Source organism: Cynocephalus volans, chromosome 8 (genome assembly GCF_027409185.1).
Source record: "Cynocephalus volans isolate mCynVol1 chromosome 8, mCynVol1.pri, whole genome shotgun sequence".
Lineage (NCBI taxonomy): Eukaryota > Metazoa > Chordata > Mammalia > Dermoptera > Cynocephalidae > Cynocephalus > Cynocephalus volans.
Window position 1 is genome coordinate 35,828,391 of NC_084467.1, and position 19,006 is coordinate 35,847,396.

General features: G+C 52.2%; 2 protein-coding genes across 5 annotated transcripts in view; both read left to right on the forward strand.

The window, feature by feature from the left end:
- ST3GAL3 (ST3 beta-galactoside alpha-2,3-sialyltransferase 3) overlaps nucleotides 1-11,395 on the forward strand; it is a 193,504-nt gene extending 182,109 nt beyond the window's left edge. For all 4 annotated transcript variants that reach the window (XM_063104146.1, XM_063104147.1, XM_063104149.1 and 1 more), the window contains 3 exons: nucleotides 4,143-4,289; nucleotides 4,487-4,633; nucleotides 10,371-11,395. In XM_063104146.1, coding sequence (XP_062960216.1) covers nucleotides 4,143-4,289; nucleotides 4,487-4,633; nucleotides 10,371-10,460 — 384 coding nt within the window. In that variant the 3' untranslated portion in view covers nucleotides 10,461-11,395. The remainder of the gene's footprint in view (nucleotides 1-4,142; nucleotides 4,290-4,486; nucleotides 4,634-10,370) is intronic.
- A 4,363-nt stretch (nucleotides 11,396-15,758) lies between these two features.
- On the forward strand, nucleotides 15,759-16,862 carry ARTN (artemin). Its single transcript, XM_063103573.1, has 3 exons — nucleotides 15,759-15,818; nucleotides 16,188-16,326; nucleotides 16,399-16,862. The coding sequence occupies exons 1-3, from the start codon at nucleotides 15,759-15,761 to the stop codon at nucleotides 16,860-16,862; spliced, it is 663 nt and encodes a 220-aa protein (XP_062959643.1).
- The last annotated feature ends 2,144 nt before the right edge of the window (nucleotides 16,863-19,006 follow it).

Consider the following 19,006-nt stretch of genomic DNA (forward strand, 5'->3'; position numbering starts at 1 on the left):
ACTTCCTGTGGTGGAAAGAGCAGTGATGATATGAATGGCGTGGCAGAAAGAACACCCATCTTGGAGTCAGGACACTCAGGTGTGTCTCGGCACAGCCGCTTGCAGGCCATGTAACCTTGAACATGTTGCTTCAGCTTGGGACCTGTACCTGTGAAGTAGGTGAAAGTTGAAGAGATGTAAATGAACTAACCTGTGTGAAAACCAGCCTGGAGCCACACATACACCCAAGCTGCTCCCTTTCCTGGCTTTCCCCATCTCTGCTGAGAGCCCCTGCACTTTCTGCATCCTGCCTGGGCAGGAACCCCAGGTGGGAAAATGTCGGGGCCTGCCAGGACAGGAAGAAGGGACAGGGGCTGTGCTGTACTTGGCACAGCCTGGCACCTGCCATTCCTATGAGTCGACTTACTGCCCACCCAGGAGGGGCTTCTCTCCAATTCTGCCTAAGGTCTAGGCCATTTCTGTACCCTTTTTCCTACTGGGTCCTGCTATCCTTCCATTCCCCCCCTTATGCACACACATCTCTGGAGACACAGAAAGAGACATAGGAGCAAGATGAACTGGGGTCTGCTTGTTCCCTCTGACTAAGACTGAGAAGGGCCTGTCCTTTGAGCTGACCCTTGGAGAACAAATAGAATTTGCCAGAAAATATATGTTGCCACAGAGATGGGAACACAAAGAGGTTGTGGCTGGAGCAGCAGAAGAGGCTGAAGAGGTACTGATGGTGGGGAGCCTTGGGTGGATGTCACATCTCCTTTAGTGACCACACACTGGTGCCTTCAGGCTGGGCCCTGGCCTACAGAAATGAACGGGATGTGAGCACCTACCCTGCAGGGTGGAGGGTCACGGCACAAAGCCAATGTGTACTCTGCCTGAATTACCTCATTTAATTCTCTTAACAGCCCATGAAATAAATTCTAATAGTTTCCCTGGTTTATCCGTAAGGAAGTGGTACGCTCCTTGCCCAGGGTCTCCACACAGTGAGTGACCAGAGCTGAACTGAATCCCAGGACCAAGGATCTTAACTATGTTTTATCACCTCTCAAAGGTTATATGTCAGTTCTACCTTGGGATGGAGGGGGTCAGGAAAGACACAAGGGTGAGGCAAATGCTGAATCTTTAAAAATGAGTAGAATCGATCACATGGGTAGCGGTGGGAAGGACATGAGACACAAGGAGCAGCATCTGTGGAAGATGGAGGCATGAATTAGCAAGTAGGAGCTTCAGATGAGCTGACACTGAAGCTGGAGAGGCAGACAGGGCTGACTGGCTGAAAAGCCCACACCTTCTGTGGGCAGTGGGGGTGTGACCTGATTTGTACATGGGAAGATCATTCCGGCAGAGCGAAGTGGTTTAGGGGGCAGAGGCAGCCCATTCTAGGCACTCATTACATGTTTGTTGAATAAATGAATGGAATTCCACAATGATTTACTGTGTGCCATTTATGTTCCAGTCACTCTAGTGGGCTTGGGGGTATTTAGCTGTCAAGAAGACAGATGCTGTAAGTGGCCAGTCATGATGATAGTCAGATGAAAGATGATCAGACTTGGACTTGAAGTGGTAGCAGTGGTTTGGGGGCAAGGGACAGATCTGTGGGATTCTAAGAAGATAGAATAGAAAGTACCAGATGACCAATAGGACCAAATAGGGCTGGAAAGGTGGAAGAGAATCTAAAGTGGATTCCCAGTACTCTGGCTGGAAGACTGGATGGACAGTAGAGGATAGGGAACACAGGAGGAGGAGCAGAGCTGGGGAAACTGAGGTTGGTTACGTAAGTTATGATACATCCATGTGACAAAATTCTTAGAAACAATATTTTGATATCTGTGACATTCCCTTATATAGGCATATCATATGTCATTTAACCAAACCTGTGTTGTAAACTTTTGGATTTTTTTTCCTGGTTTGTCGCTTTTATATATAACACTGTAATAAGCAGCTTTTTACAAAAGTCATCACCATTCTGATTACCCTTAGAAGGGAAATTTGGGGATTGTAAAGTATAAACAGATTTGAGGTCTTGATACATATCTTCAGATTACTTTTTAGAAAGGCTGTACCAAGTGTTATTCCTGTGGCAGTGCTGGAGAATTCTTCCTCAGCATACTACAACAAGCACTAAGATAGATACACACATACACATACACACACGTACACGTTTTAATGGGTAAAAAGCGGTGTCTTGTTATTCTAATTGCATTTCTTTGTCACTGGTGAGTACTGGTGAGTTTTTTCGTGCATATTAACCTTTTTTTATGATCTTAACCTGTTTTTATGGGTCTCATTGATTTTTTATGAGTTTTTTAAATATGCATTTTTTAAATATTTTGTGACAAAATTCTCCCCACTTTTTTGTTTCTCTCTTAATTTTGCTTAATTATATTTTTGATGTACCAAAACACTTAAAAATATTTATAAGTCAAAATCTGTTTATCTTTTTATTTCGTTCAGTGCATTAATGTTTAGAAAGTTCAGTGATAAAGTATACATCTAAATTTTCTTTTTTTACTTTTTTAACGTTCAGTTATTTTGTGTATAATGTGAGGAGACGAAGTAAATGTATCTTTTTCCCAAATGGCAAATTTTGGAATAGCACTTGTTCCCTCTGATGGAGAAGCTTCCTTTATTATAACCTATCCATGTGTCTGGGCTATCCTGTTTCACTGATCTTTGTGTTGATTCTGATATGTGTATCACTGTTGTAATAAGTACAAATCCATAATATACTCTCGTACCTAATTTTTAATTTGGGGGCACTGTTTTTAACCATTAAACCTTTTGGATGGGTTTTTAGAATCCTTTTGATAAATTTTAAAATCCTATTGGGATTTTCCTTAAAATTATGTTAAGCCTCTACATTAGTCTGGGAGGAGTTGGCATTTGTTAATATTCAGCCTTTGCACCCAGGAATGTGATTTGTCTCTCCCATGTTTTCAAGTCATCTTTTTATATCTCTTAATAAAGGATTATAGTTTTCTTCCTATAGTTCTCACATATTTCTTCAGTTTATTTCTCAGTATTTTATATTTTTTGCTATGATTGCAAATGAGATCGCTTTTTTTATTGTATCTGGTGATTGTTTCCTCTTGGTATACTAAATTATTTTATACATTCTTAGTTGATTCCTTTAGGTTTTCTGGGCAAATGACATGCTCACTGGAAATAACAGACTGGAGCCCATAGTTTGGTAATGCCTCCAGTTAGTTTGGTAATGCCTCCAGTCTGAATGGTTGGTTTGGGACTTTCTCCAGCAGTACTCAGAGCAGAAAAAGGAGATGAGTGGATTGATCCCAAGCTTGGGGCTTTCCTGTGCCAGGGCAATAGAAGGACAAGGGGCAGCATATCAAGGGAGTTTATAAGAGTGCAGTTGATGTGATACACTTCATCGTCTAGGCCAGGAAGGGCTCCTGGGCTGAACAGGAAGTCAGGGATGGGGGCCTAGAGGTCTCCACGTGGTTGGATAAGAGGAAGAGTGAAAGAAGGGGAGGAAGTTGTGGCTCTGGAATGGATACTGGGATGTCAGATTTCAGAGGCATTGCCTTTCCATACGGTGCTGAGATCTCTAAGGGAAGAATGATCCCATTTTATAGCTAAAGAAACTGAAGCTCAGAGAGCTTGTTACCCGCAGTCACCCACCTTCAGTCAGTGTAGAGCTGGGGTTTGAGTGGTGTTCTGTGCTACACCCATTCACGTCTGTCTTTATTTTTCAGGTTTTCTTTAGAGCAGTTGACTGAGCAGAAGGGAAAGGAGGCGAGCCCAAGCAGAGCAGATAGGAGAGAGGGCAGGCTCCTCCTGGGCCTCTGGGGAGGCGGGACAGCTGACCACTGCATCTTCTTATAGGCCCAAGAACCCCTCAGGCCAGAGCAGCACATGACATTGTCCCACACCCTGTAGCCTGCCCTGCGGATCCTCCACAACACACTGTGGCCCCACCACATGCCACTCTTCCCTGCCACTGAGCCTCGTTTCTGTCACACAGTCCATGTCCCTGCCACATGCCAAGGCCTTCCCGTACCAGCTGTGTTTATACCTCAGGCCCCGACCACATTTCTCATTTACCTGTGCACACTTTGGGTCCCTGCCACTTACCCAGTCCCATCACCAGTGGTGTGCCCAGCTCATGCCCTCTTACTTTGTGTCCACAGAGTGCATCAGACGGCTTCTGGAAATCTGTGGCCACTCGAGTGCCCAAGGAACCCCCTGAGATTCGCATTCTCAACCCGTATTTCATCCAGGAGGCTGCCTTCACCCTCATCGGACTGCCCTTCAACAATGGCCTCATGGGCCGGGGGGTGAGATAGCCAGGCCCCTGGAGACGGGGAAGGAGATCTGGGTCAGAGGTGCCTTGGGAAAGAAGGAGAGGGTGGCAGCAATGGGGCGGTGCTCCCGTGAGGTCATTTTGTAGGGAAGGGGGCTCAGTCCTGGGAGCCTAGCCGAGGTCTTAGCCTTCCCACTAAACTCTCCATGCCTCCTCTTCTGTCTCCTCCAGAACATCCCAACCCTTGGCAGTGTGGCAGTGACCATGGCACTACATGGCTGTGACGAGGTGGCAGTCGCAGGCTTTGGCTACGACATGAGTACACCCAATGCACCCCTGCACTACTATGAGACCGTGCGCATGTCAGCCATCAAAGAGGTTCGGGGCTGGGCATGGGGGCAGTCCCTAGGCAGGCCTTGGGTCGGGGAGCCGCCTCCAGCACAAAGGACAGGCTCTGACCACATGTGCACAAATGCCTGGTAAAGGGCTGAGTTGGTGGCTGCTCTGGCCGCCCAGAGCTTCCCAGGAAAGCCCTGTGCCCCCTCAGCTAAGCAGTCACAGAAGGTTCATGCCTGCACACAGGCCTCTGACCACCAAGCATCCTCGTGTTCTCTTTCCAGCCTCCCACCAAACCCAGAGTCCCTTCCTCAGCCTTACCCTGGCCTTGTCCCCCATGGGACCCCCTGCTCTTGTCCTGCACCTCCCTCCTGCTTGCTGCCTTCCTGACAGCACACACTAGTCTCAGCACTGGCTTAGCAGTCTTCCTCTCTACCACGATCCCTACCTTCCCCCAAAGAACTTCCTGCCCCTCAAACAACCCACAAATGAAAACTGCCTCTCAGTCTTAGGGCAGCCCCCGTACCTCCTCTTTCTTTCCCCATGGCCAAGCACTGAAGCCCTTTATCACCCAGAATTCCTTCCCAGGTGAGCCCTAAGTACAGTACGTTAAAGTTCGACAAGCATCAAGTTCTCCCAACCCATCAGTCAGCCTCTCCTGGCCTCTCTCCCTTCACAGTGAAGATTCCATGTGCAAAATCTGAACCCCTCCTCCTCCCACACCTTCACTTCTACCACTAGCCTACCACTGATCCCAGCCTGAACCTGGAAGTCTTGGGCCAGTGCTTTGAGCAGTTTCTCTACTCCTGCATGTGTGTGACTGGGGGTTGTTGGAGGAAATCCCTCACCTGTGCAGATTTGCATTTCTAAAAATCCAGGGGCTCTATTCTCAGTAGCTCTCATTCCTGATCCTCAGTCTTATTACTTTCTCTTCTGCAATTCCCCACTACACTGGTACAGAGCCTTGCAGCAGTACCAGTGCAAGCTCCCAATCGACAAAGTCACTGAGGAGACTCTGGACTCCACTGGACCATCCCCTTGCACCTGTACTTCCAGGTGGCCCTTTACCCCTGGCAGCCTGGCTCCTCCAACCTGACCCGTCTCCCACCAAGCTCACCAAATCTAGTGGATACATGTCATTTTTCCTGATCTCTCAGAAACACTTCTTATGTTGTCCACTTCTTCCTCCTGGAAACTGTCCTGCTTAGTTAGACTTCTGAGTCAGTAATTCCTAGTGTTCCTCTTATTTCAGTCGCTGTTTTCTCTCATTTTCTTTCTCAGTGACATTGATCTTGATCTATGCCTTAAGAATCAGGATTAGCTAAGGCTCCATCCCCGACCACCTTTTCTTCCCACTCTACATGTTCTCCAGGAGATTCTCATCCCCATCCATGGCTTCAGTTACTGTCTACATTGTATTAGGCTTTTTTGGTTCTGTCTTAGTTCGTTCAGGCTACTATAACAGTATCATAGACTGAGTGGCTTTTAAACAACAGAAGTTTATTCCTCACAGTCCTGAGGCTGGGAACTTCAAGATCAAAGCATTGGCAGATTCTTTGTCTGGTGAGGACCTACTTCCTGGTTCATAGCTGGCTGTCTTCTCACTGTGTCCTTGTATGGTGGAAGGGGAGAGGGAGCTCTCCTAAGTCTCTTTTATAAGGGCACTAATCCTGTCCATGAGGGCCCCACCCTTATGACCTGATCACCTCCCAAAGGCCCCACCTCCAGATACCATCACATTGTGCATTAGGTTTCAACATATGGATTTTGGGGGGACACAAACATTCATTCTTTAGCAGGTTCATGAGGACCTCAAGTAATTGGGAGTTATTTCAAGGATACATAAGGGACTTGGGGATCTTGTGGAAACTAGAAACAGTCTTACAGCTGGGTCTCCTGTTGCCTGGCATGGGGTTCAGGAGTGAGAAGTTCATCCTGGGTCCAGTCCCATCTCCTCAGCAGTGGCTCCAGCCCTGCCCCTTTATCACCATGGCCCCGTTGGTTCTCCGTCTCTGCCTTTCCCTGTGTATCTTGAGTCTTTGTCCCCTGCCAGCACCCCTCCAAGCTGCTCTCACAGCTTTTATTTGCCTCTTGGCTTCTGTTTACTTATGTCTTTGGTCTCTTACATAGTCCTTCTACATAAACTTTATGTAAAAGTTTTAGGCAGAGGGTGAGAGCTGTAGACATAGGCAGTAGCCAGATCATATGCCACGGTGAGGAGTTTGGACTTTTTTCTGAAGGCAGACAGGATCCATGGGAGAGTGTTAGGCTGTAGATTAGCATGTAGTTGGGGCACTGTGGCTCAGTATGAAGTAGAGTCAGGCAAGGCAGGAACAGAAACAAGTAGGGAGGCCATTGCTGCAGTTCAGGAGAGAGATGGTAACTCCTAAACCAGATCTTTGGCCATGGCGTGAAGAGAAGACAGGCAGGAAACAGTATTCTAAATCAGCAGGGCCTGGGGATTGCCTCAGTGCAAGACAAGGGAGATGCACACCCTTTTCCCTGAAGTCTCTCTGGTGGAAGCTGCTCCTTTTCTCCCACCTGCCATGTCTCCTTTTCTAGGCCATTGCCTGTCCATCATCATGTAAAACCTCTCAGGCTCTGAGATTTAAACCACTCCTGGCATCTGCTGCCCACCCTCCATGAAATCAGATGACCTGCTCAAGAGCTGGGTTCAGAGCCTAGCTCTATACCTTTGTTTCCTTATCTATAAAAGGGATGATAATAGCACCTATCTCCTAGGGTTTGGGAAAAATTGGATATGACAATGTGTAAAAAGGCTTGGCACACAGTAAGCACTCATAAATGTTAGACATTATTATTAATATTTTACTCCTACTTATCACTCTTAACTGCCAAACCCTGGAAGAGGATTCACTGAAAATATTGGTACCTGGGTTTAGAATCCCTGCTGGCACCTGGGGTGTCTGCAGTAGTCAGAGGAACCCTGCAGTGCCCTGGCCTCCCACTGTGTCACCTCCACTCGACTTGATCAGCCCATTGTCCAGGTCCAGCAGGAGCATGTGGGATGTGAAGACAAGTAAGCAAGGACCACATGCTGGGGACATATAACCGGTGTCCAAGGAATCCATGAAGGAGACAGAGTAGAGCAGGATCAGGAAGGTGCAGCCCCATGGATACCAAAGGAGCAGAGTTTTGAGAAGAGAGTGTCTACCATGTCAGATGCTGCAGAGAAGTCCAGTAAGAGGAGTACTGAGAAATGGCCATTGGATGTACCAGTTGGGAGGTCACTGCTGATTGTGCTAACAATTTGAAAGGAGTGGCAGAGGAGGAGTCAGATGACAGTAGTGAGCAGTGAGTAGAAGGTTCTGTGGAGAGCACAGGTGTTGCACATAGTGAGGACTCCTGGTGCTGAGGGGAGGAGAGAGCCTGGGCAGCAGCTAGAGAGGATGCAGTGGGCTAACGTGGCTGGAAATAGAGATTTGTGAGTTGTGAGCACAACTGCTTGTTCAGATGTAGGAAGGGCATGGATGAGATTCCCCAGGGAGAGCATAGAGGGTACGAAGTGCAGACAGTCAGGGCTGGACCTGGGAACTCCAGGATTTAATGGCTGGGTAAGCGAAGAGGAGCCAAAGATAAAGACTGAAAAGGAGCTGTCAGAGGGGAGACTCTTCTGAGAGTGGGGACCATGAAGTGGGATGGGCATCTATACCCAGAGTCAGGGATCCTGGTAAGGCTGGGAGTCCAGGATGACCAGAATCCTGCCCCAGCCCATCGCCAGTGCAGACTCCACAGAGGGGGCATTGCCTAGGCTGAGAGTGCTATGCTCCAGGGCAGACTTTTCTGTTTACTCTCTTATTATGAAAATTGCCAAACGTATTTATAAGCATAGAGAATAACATAATGAACTTCCATGTACCTGCCATCACCTTCCAGTTATCAACACGTGGCCAGTATTGTTCAGTCTCTTCCTCTCATGCTCCCCACCCCACTGATTATTTGGAAACAGGTCTCAGATATTATGTCATTCCAGCCATAAATACTTCTAAATACATTAAATCCCTCTAAAAGATAAGGACTATTTTTTATCATTACACCTAAAAAATTAACAGTAATTCCTTATTATCAAATATCCTGTCCTCTGCTGACCTTTTAACCCTTAGTGACTCCTTGTGGGCATTCTTGAGACTGACACATCAGATTGGTTACTTCTCCCTAGGGGAGTGATAAGGGTGTGGGAGAAGTAAAGGGTATATGCGTTTCTACATTTGCTTGAATCCTGGCCCACCATTCCTCCAAGCCTCTGTTTTCTGACCTATAATATCTAATTTCATTTAGCAAATATTTATTGAGCATCTACTCTGTGCCTAACAGTCCCTGCCATCAAAGAGTCACAGTGAGCCAGATGCTTGAATCTTCAAAGAATGGAGGTGAATCTCCAGGGGCCTGCAACAAGAAGGGGCAGTTTGCAGATGGCAGAGTATAATGACAGGAGCCGGAGGTTTTTAGGGAGTCTGGAGGGACAACCAGGTGTGAGGAAGACCCTGCCACCTTCAGGTGCTGTGGAGCATGGGGTGTGAGGGAAGAGACAGTCACCACTTGAGAGGGAGCCTGGGGAGTGCTGTCCTGCAGGGCAGCTGGGTTTATGTTCAGAGAAGAGGGATATAGGGGAATTTGCTGAAGACTGCCTGAGTTTCAGATCAAAAAGATTTGCAAGGTTAGAGAGGGAGACTGCATCAGAGGAAGGGCTGGACAATACCCTAAGTTCTTAGCACCAGAAAAGTGACCCATTAAATTGTTTTGGTGAGGCTCAGAGCTGACAAATGGAACAGAGAGGTCAGCTGGGTACAAACTATGGTAAGGCCATTGGCATGCATTCCTTCATGCATTCAATCAAGTCTTTTCCATTCTTTGAAAGACTTAGTCATCAAAGCTTCCCGGTGAGAGTACTGGGGATAGGAAAAAGCCCTAACCTGGGTGCAGTCTTCCCCAGGAAAGCCCTGGAAGGCCACATCTTCCTTGTAATTTCCACATTAATAATATTAGCCACTTCTAGCAATTTTGAAATATACAATACATTATTATTAACTACAGTCTAATGTTCTCACCACAAAAAAATGATAAGTATGTGAGGTGATGGATATGTTAATTAGCTTGATTTAATTATTCCCCATAATTATACATATATCAAAACATTACATTGTACCCCATAAATATCTACAATTATTGTTTGTCAATTAAAAATTAAATTAAAAAAAAAAGATTAGTCTCTTTTCCTCAGGCCCCCTGGCTCCTGTGATCCAGGAGGCAGGATTTCATCAGCTGCCCCCAGGCCTGGAGAGTGAATTGCATCAGGCCAGAGAATGACTCAGCCACCCCTTGCTGTTGGACTTAATGACTCACATTGCCTGCCCTCAGGGTGTCTAAACCTAGGTGCTGCCCCACCAGAAGTGGGTGAAGTCTGTGGGAACAAGTTCCTTCCCCCAGCACTGAGGAGGGGGGTTGGGAAACTTACACTTCCCAGGGCTTGGAAGAAGTCAAGAGGCATGGTTCTTCTGGGATGGGGAAAGGGGTACGAAGGTTATTTTCTTCAAGTCTTGGGAAGGGAGGAGGATGCATTTAGCGCTCCTAGAGCAGGGTCATCATTAACTTGTAGGCACAACTGACTACAAGCGTCTGCCTTCAGATTTCCACAGTCACAGAGCACCGGAAGGTGGGCTCCAAATCCAGAAAGATGCACTAAAGATTCCAGCGGGGCTGCCCCCCAGCAGCCACCTGAGCTGCCCAACTGATCACTTCTCCACCTCTTTCCTTCCAGTCCTGGACGCACAATATCCAGCGAGAGAAAGAGTTTCTGCGGAAGCTGGTGAAAGCACGTGTCATCACTGACCTAAGCAGTGGCATCTGAGTGGGCCCAGCACGTGGCCACAGAGGCCTAGGCACTACCAGGAGCAAGGAGCATCCACCGCCACCTGCGCAGGAGTCTTCAGACCCAGAGAAGGACAGTGCCAAGGGGCTCCAGGGGTGGCGAGGCCTTGGCAGGGCAGCCGGAGCTGTGCCTGCTCAGAGGCCAGCCTCAGAGACCAGCATTCAGCCTCATTTTCGGCCTGGGCCCTTGAAGCCCGAGGGCCAGGAGGCTACACTGGCTGTGCCCAGCAGGCCTAGCATGCAGGAGGTGGGACATTAGGCAGCAAGGCTGCTACCGGAATAGTTTCTCCAATCAGTGTTTGGCGTATTATCATTTTGTGAATTTGGGTAGGGGGGAGGGTAGGGATAATTTATTTTTAAATAAGGTTGGAGATGTCAAGTTTGGTCCACTTGCCATGCAGAAAGAGGCCCACTGGAGGGCCCATCAGGCAGTGGTACCAGTAAGCTCCCTGTAGGGTGGGAGTGCCACAGCTAGCCTGTACCCTGCTTTGGGCTACAGGGAGGGCAGGATCTCATGCCAGCCCCCTTTAGCTCATGCCACTGTTTAGCCTTTCTTGGGGAGAAGATGGGTGTTCCCACTCACCAGCCTCTAGCTGTTCCACAGGGAAACTCTGGAGCCATTCCTTTGCAGCCAACAAGACAGCCCCTGGGCTGCAGCAGAGAGAACTTTAGAGTCCAAGAGGCAAGGCCTGGTCCAGCCCAATGGGAATGGCTCCCCTCCCCAGCTGCAGCTGATCCACAGGACAGTGCCCTAGGCCTTGACTGACCAACTTGTCAGACGTTCTAGGTTTCAGCAAGGAGACTGCCAGGTCCTTGGGTTATGCCTTTAACCTGGACCAGCGGGCAGTGAGTTACCCAGGCTATGGCAGCCATCCTGGGCAGCCCTCATGGAAGCAATAAAGCTCTTCCCTGAAACTGGCCTCCTTTTGCTTTCTCTGACTTTCTTGGAAGCAACAGGAGCCTGGGGCCTCAGCAACTATGCTAAACCCAAGGGTCTTCTCTCCAGCCCACAGATCCCTGGGTCCCTTTCACTTCTCATGTCAACTGCAGGACCTTGCTAGTCACCTAGAGGCCTCTGGACTTCTCCTGTCCCACACAGTCCTGTATCCTTTTTGCCTTAAGAAAGAAAGATCCATGCTGCAAGTGCCTCCTAGAGGAACCAGGGGCAGAGGATTGGAGCCTACAGCCCTAGGACAGTGCCTCTGAGGCACCACAGCCCTAGCTCTGCAGGGACAGAGGTTTCTGCAAGCACAGGAAAGATACACTGCCAAGCCCCCAGCACAGAAAAACCCACAGGCCTTGCCCACTCCTGACACACCTGCTCCGCTCTGGGAAGGACATGCCCCACACCCACTACTAGCACATTGGCACACTTTCTCCCTCTAACCCCCCTCTTCCTACACAGAACTGGAAGGTACACAGCCCAGCTCTAGGCATCCTCTGGCAAACTTTAGAAAGGACATCCCCCCACCACCTCACCGCCTCAGAGCCCTCAAATCTGATCCCTCCCTTCCCCAGCATCCCCAGGCAGGCCTGAGAATGGACAAACTTGCACTTGAGGCCTTGGAATGAGCTTCCTGCCAGACATTGCTACTGTGACAGTCAGTGGGGGGTTGGCCCCCACCCCACTTTCATGCCCACCCCAACCCAAGAGTCCAGGCTGCCCCAGGCCCTCCCACTGGGAGCCCTAAGGAAAGTCCTCGCCATCCCAAACACCACTTTCCCACATGCCCTCCTACTGCTGGGGTCTGTCCTTGGGCAGAAGCCTCCTCCCCTGAGGGGAAGCAAGCCCCTGAGTAAGAGACAGGCAAACCCAGAAACGGCCTCTGTACTCTGCTGGAAACAGGGCTGCTACAATGCACAACTCCAATGTACATATTCCTGCCTGGATGGTGATCCCTGGAGTTGTACAGGGCACAGGCTGCATACCTGTAAGTGGTGGCCCTGGCTGAACACACCCCAGCGAAGCAGTCCAACTGGGCAGCCAGTTGTGGAAGGCAACAGGGAGCAAGCTGCTCACTGCAATCTGACTTTCAGTTCCCACCACTGCACAGAGCTATGATCAAACGCTGTGGTTCTGAGCCCCAGCCACATACCGAATCACCTGTGCAGATTCTGATTCAGGTCTTGGGTGGGGCCCGGATGTGGGTAGTTTTTTAAGGTCCACAGTGGTTCTGATGCATAGCCAGGATGCAGCTGGCCCACACATGTTCCCCGAGCACTCCCATCTCCACCCACATCTTCCAATTGTCAGCTGGTCCACAATTCCCAAATCCATCACCAGCCCAGCTCTCTCCACTTCACTCCAGGCTACAAATTCAGCTGCTTCCTGGACACTTCCTCTAGGATAATCCACAGGCCCTTCCAACTCAACAGGTCCCACACTGAACTCGTGAGCTCCTGCCCCCGACCTGCCCTTCCTCCAGGGTGCCTCAGCTCTCCCCACACCCGCTTCAGACTTCACCCTAGATCCCCGTCAGCCTCATTTCTCCACCTCTTTTCTCCAAACCGTCTCCCCCACTGTGCCACACTCATCCACTGAAATACATATCTGATCACACCATTCTGCTGAAAACCCTTCAGCGGTCCTGAGTGTCATTGGGATAAAGGCCAGACTCCTTAGCATGACCATTCCATCCATGTTACTCACCCAACTTCCACCCCACCTGCCAACTTGCCATAATTAGGCATCTGAAATGCTGCCCTCCAACTCTTACTTCCAGCCTCAGCTCAAATGTGATCCTCTCCTTCTTCAGCCCTGGGCACCCACTTCTACCAATTATGCCCTTGCTGTGCTATGGTGACAGTGGCATTTGCATGTGTTTTCCTACTCCAAGCCCCAGGCAGCACAGGAAGTGACATTGGGGTAACTGGAGCAGACTCAGACCTTGAACACCCCAGCACAGAGCCTCACCAACTCAATGGGTTGGGTGAACCGTCTGTTGAGAGAATAAACTAATGGTGGATCAGAGAGCATGGAGCGGTTGCCGCGGAGCGGCCAGCCAGGATCCCCAAGTCGGCACACACCAGCACACCAGCGGGAGGGCAGCCCAAGGCCGGGACTGGCCTGTCCCCTCCCTCCCCGCCCTCACCCTCTCTCCCGCCCTCGGCCCAGCCTCCCAGCTCCCTACTTCGCGTGTCTACAAACTCTGAACTCCCAGTTTCCGCACCTCTCTGCCGCCTGCGTTCTGCATTCTCTGCATCCAGGGTCCCCTCCCAGCTCTACCCCCAACCTTGGGGGACCTAGCCAAGCCGGGGGGGACCGTATCCGGCGGGAGGAGCGGCCAGGTGAGCCCTGAAAGGTGGGGCGGGGCGGGGGCGCTCCGGGCCCCACCCCAGGATCCGGTGACGCCGGGGCTGGAATTTGACACCAGACAGCGGCAGGCAGGAGGCTGCTGAGGGATGGAGTTGGGCCCGGCCCCCAGATACAGCCCACGGGCTCCGCCAGCAGCAGGTCCCTCTGGCCCCAGACCTCACTGCGACCTGAACCCGGAGCACCACACCGGAGGTAAGCCAGCCCTCTTGCCCACCCCCTGGTCCCAGCCCTGGATGGACTTTCCTGGGGCGAGGGGGAGCAGGCAGGACGATCCCCCTCCACTCTTTTCTCGCATCCTGCCTCTTCTGGGCCTGCAGCGCAGCTCTCCGCCCCTCCCAGCCCCTTTAGTCCCTCTCGTCGCTTGTTGGACTGCGCTAGCCCTACCGGCCCACTGTAATGTGAGGCTCCCGCTGCCGCTACAGGGTGCAGTCTGGCTGCCAAGGCCGCACTTTTGGCTAAAAGAGGTACTGCCAGGTGCACAGCCCTGAGCATGAGCCATCTGAGCTGCAGGGGAAAGCCCAGCACTGGTCCCAAGGAAGGTGCCTAGAAGAACACGGTGCAGTACCCCCCTGGTGAGTAGTGGGCTGGTGGATGGGGGGAGGCAAAGGCTGAATGACCAAGTGGCCCCAGGAGGCAAGGAGGGAGAGATAGGGCCTGAGCTGCTTTTAAGGGACCTGCTCCTGGGCTCCCCCTAGCCCAGAGGGCCCTTAAGGCTGCCTTGCCTGGCTTACCCTCCATCAATGAGATTAGTTGCTGGCCTGGCCTGGGGGGTCGTGAATCCAGTTAGCTGCCAGGTGCACACCTGGCCCTTGAGAACCACGCCAGAAAGGCCTGGGGAGCTCTGTCCCACAGCCCTTTCTGTGTGCAGGCATTCTGCATGCTATGGCATGGGGGGAGGATGACAGCTGGAACCCAAGAGAAGGCTGGGTAATGAGGTCTTGTGAAGGCTCTGGGGCCCCAGAGGAGTGTTTGGGAGTGCCAGTCAGTGGGGGTTCACAAAGGCTGGCTCATGGTAGAAACTTCTAGGCGCAAGGCTAGTCTGCCAGATCCACAGGAGGCTGGAAAGGGGACAGACCCGAACCAGCTCTTAGGGTGGCTCAGCTCTCAGAGACCAGGCTGGTATGGAGGGCTGACTGGTCCTCCTGGGAGTGGCTCAGTCCAGAGTCCAGCTGAAGGTATGGAAAAGCCCACCCCTCTTTAAGTCTGCAGGCTTGGCAGACTCTGCCCCCTGGTGGCCTTAGGAAGCCATAGCCCAGGCCCCATGTTTTCAGAGGGCCCATCAGCACCCACCATCTGCTGACTCTTAAGGGACATCTGTGGTCAGAAGAGAGAACTCTGGCAGCTCTGGGTCCAGAACAGAGATCACAGAGGAGCAAGGTGCAGCAGCATTGGGTGGGCAGCATAAACTGAGGCCTGGGCTTCACGGTCAAGATGACTCTCAAAGTAGCCAGCAAGCACCCAAGTTCTTCCCCAGGCCTCAGCTTCCTCCCCTGCAGCATAGGGTGAAGGTTCTCTGTAGGACCAAGGGTGTCCTGCTACCACCTTCTCCAGCCAATCCTGGTGGCTCCAGCCCTGCAACACAGAGCAGGAAGGTTCTGGGAAAAGAGGAACACACCCACCACCCACTGTGTGGGTCTAGCCTTGGAACCTTAGGTAATCTCTGAGCTTCTCTGAACCTTGTTTGCTTACCTGGAAAAAGGGGATTAAACCATTTACCTCGTGGAGTTGTGCAAGAGGGAATGACTGCAAAGCACCTAACACATAGCAAGTTTCTCAGTACAGTTACTTCTTCTCCTGGGTTGAGTCCAGCTATCCAAGCCCCTTGCCCCTGGCCTGGAGAAACTGAGATGGATGGATGATCCCCTCAAAAGATAACTCACCTCTCAATTTGCAAGCTGCCTCAAGAGGAGTGTGGGGGAACAGGTCAACAAAGGCTGATGGGAGTTCCTGGTGTTGATAGACATGGAACTTGGACTTCGAGCCCCTTCTGCACTGCCCCACTGCCCCCGGTCTAGGCAGCGGGTGAGTGATTCTCCCAGTGACTCTCAACTATATTGAGGAAAGGTGGCTTGATTGGGGAGGGAGAGCAGGACTTGGCCTGGGCAGGGGTCATATGTGGGAGGGGAAATGGTCAGGGAGGGGCCCGACTCAAGGAAGAAGGAGCAGGATTTCTCCGTATGGTCGATCTCTTAGGTCATTCCTCCCCTGGGCTCCTGGAGGCAGCAAACCCATTATGCTTGGACCTAAGCCCTTTCTGAGCTCCACTCCACCCTATTAGGAGCCCATCCCCTCTCTGATCTCAGCCCGAAGCCAGCCCCTCCCTGAGCTCCCCCCACCCCGAGCCCACCAGGGTGCCCTCTTCCTCCCTGAGACTCCACTTTGTCCGCGCAGCCTGCCCTGTGGCCAGCCCTGGCGGCTCTGGCCCTGCTAAGCAGCATCGCGGAGGCCTCCCTCGGCCCCACGCCCCGCAGCTCGGCCACCCGCGAAGGCCCCGCGCCAGTCCTGGCGCCCCCCGCCGGCCACCTGCCGGGTAGGTGAGAGGTCGAGGGGGCGGGGGAGGGGCTGGCCCAGGACAGTGCGCCTGACTTCGGTCTCATTCCAGGGGGACGCATGTCCCGCTTGTGCGGCGGAAGAGCTCGGAGGTCGCAGCTGCAGCCTCCCCGGCCGGCACCCCCGCCGCCCGCACCGTCGCCTGCTCCACCCCGCGGTGTCCGCGCGGCGCGTGCCGGGGGTCGGGGGAGCCGCGCGCGGGCGGCGGGGGCGCGGGGCTGCCGCCTGCGCTCGCAGCTGGTGCCGGTGCACGCGCTGGGCCTGGGCCACAGCTCCGACGAGCTGGTGCGTTTCCGTTTCTGCAGCGGCTCCTGCCGCCGCGCGCGCTCCCCGCACGACCTCAGCCTGGCCAGCCTGCTGGGCGCGGGGGCCCTGCGGCCGCCCCCGGGCTCCCGGCCAGTCAGCCAGCCCTGCTGCCGACCCACGCGCTATGAGGCAGTCTCCTTCATGGACGTCAACAGCACCTGGAGGACCGTGGACCGCCTCTCAGCCACCGCCTGCGGCTGCCTGGGCTGAGGGCTCTCCCCAAGGGTTTGCAGACTGGACCCTTACCACTTGATCTTCCTGCCTGGGACCCGCCGACAGGGCCCCACTAGCCAGGGGCCTCAGCCAGAGATGGAAGCCTCAGAGCTGAGGCCCCAGCCAGGCGAGTGATGGATGTCAGCCCTGGAGAGACGGAGAGTACGACTGACCAGCAGCCCCAGGGCCCTCACCCTGCGGATCCCAGCCCTACAGACACCAGAGACCTCAGCTACAGAGACCTTAGGACCTGCTTCTCACACACTCAGGCACTGGCTAGGCCTCAGACGTGCGACCCCTCCTCTGGAGAACCCAGCAGTGGCTAAGGCCTCAGCCCCAGCCCAGGCCCTGGGAGGACAGAATTTGGAGACACATTGCAGTTGCATGGCTGAAAGTGCCTGTGCTGGAGCTGGCCTTGTACTCATTTGTGGGAGCTGGACCCCTATTTATTATTTCTAAGTTATTTATTTACTTGTGTGGCTTGTCAGATCCTTTGTGGGGGGATGAGTAGAAGAGGCTGGATGGAGACCATGCCCTGACCATCCCACTCACTCACTTCGGGCTGACTCAGCAATCACGGACCCGGCCTGGATCTCTGACGGCTTGCCCCCACCCAGCAGTCCTGGGATGAGAGAAATGGAACACAGGCAGAGGGGGTGGCAAAGGGCATTCACTCGTCCTGGCAGGCCAACTCACACCCCCCTGCACCGTCCCCAGCACTTGGGGCCAGGGGTTACCTATGGGGAAAGACACTACAGAGCCTTCAGTGGAGAAAACCCTATCCTTGTGACCTCTGGCATCCTTAAGGTCCCTGTTTAGTGGGTAAAGTCACAGAGAAGCACACATCGCCCCACCTGACTCATTGTTCAGTATCCTACCAGCCAGGGAACTATCTTGAAGGCACCCTGACAGGTGCACACACTGCCTCCGCTTGCAGATGGTCCAGCCTGGGAACTCACTACCTCCATGCCACGAAGTAGCTCAGGGCAAGACAGCATCTGAGAAAGGGCTGAGGATAGGGAAGAGGATGCAGTGGTATGCTAGTTTGAGGTAATAAAGCACAGAGTATCATGGTGATAAAAAGGCCAGAAAGGATTGAGGGCCCCAGAGAGAACTGCAGTTTGGGTGATGAACATTTATTCATTCAACAAATGTATTTAGCTCCCATTATATGTCAGATACCAAGCAGACAGAAGGATACAGAAGTGAAAGTGACATGATCCCTGCCCTTAAGAAGCTTAATGGAGCCTTGTACAGGCCAGCCACCAGAAGAAAAAAAAGTTTGGCAAATGTTATGAAAAAGCACAGGAAGCTAAGAGGTACACACCTTCATCTGGAAGAAAGGAGAGGTTAGTGCTGACCCTGGCCTCCCATATTGTCCCCAAATCATCTCCAAAAGGTCAGTGCAATCCCCTGAGCTTTTCTGCATGTCCTTTAAAACCTTGTTTCCCAGATCCTACATATTTGTACTTGGGAAACCTATGTGATTTTGGGAAATAAGATGAGGCATGTATTTGGAAAGGATGCTAAGTCTCAGGAACTGTGGAACCTCCAGAGGGTTTGTCAGGAGGCAGTGGGACATGCTTGCCTGGAGCTGCAGGGGGAGATCTGGGCTGGGTTGGTTTGAGAGGGGCCACACACAGGCAGTAGCTGCAGCCAGGGTGGAGGAGAGCACCACAAGAGTGACACATGGTTGAAGGTGGGGTCCTCAGGCATTTAACACTGTTGACAGAAATTCCTTCCAGTCTGCCCATGTGCCTGCTGCTTAGGCACAGGTGCCCCCTTTGCCCAGGCCGGAATGACGAGCTGGCAGAAGTTCTCTGAGGGCTGCGCCCATTCTGGGTCAAGGAGGAGAGACACGTCTGTGCTCCCGCTCTCCTGTGGTTGTTCCCAAAACTTTGATGCTTTTGCTGCCCTCAAACATCCCCTTGGCCCCTCTCTCTGCCTCCAAACTGATTCAGAATCCTCAGTTTCCACCCTTCCTCCCCCAAAGAAAATGGCACCAGTGCCATACAGTTTGCAGAGGGCTGGTTGGGGGCGAAGGGGGACATTCTGTCACTTCCGGGGTTCTTGGGCCAGAAAGCCCCCTGCTGGAGAGACTTCAAAGCCTTCAAATCCTCCAGGCCCTGCCACTCAGTGGA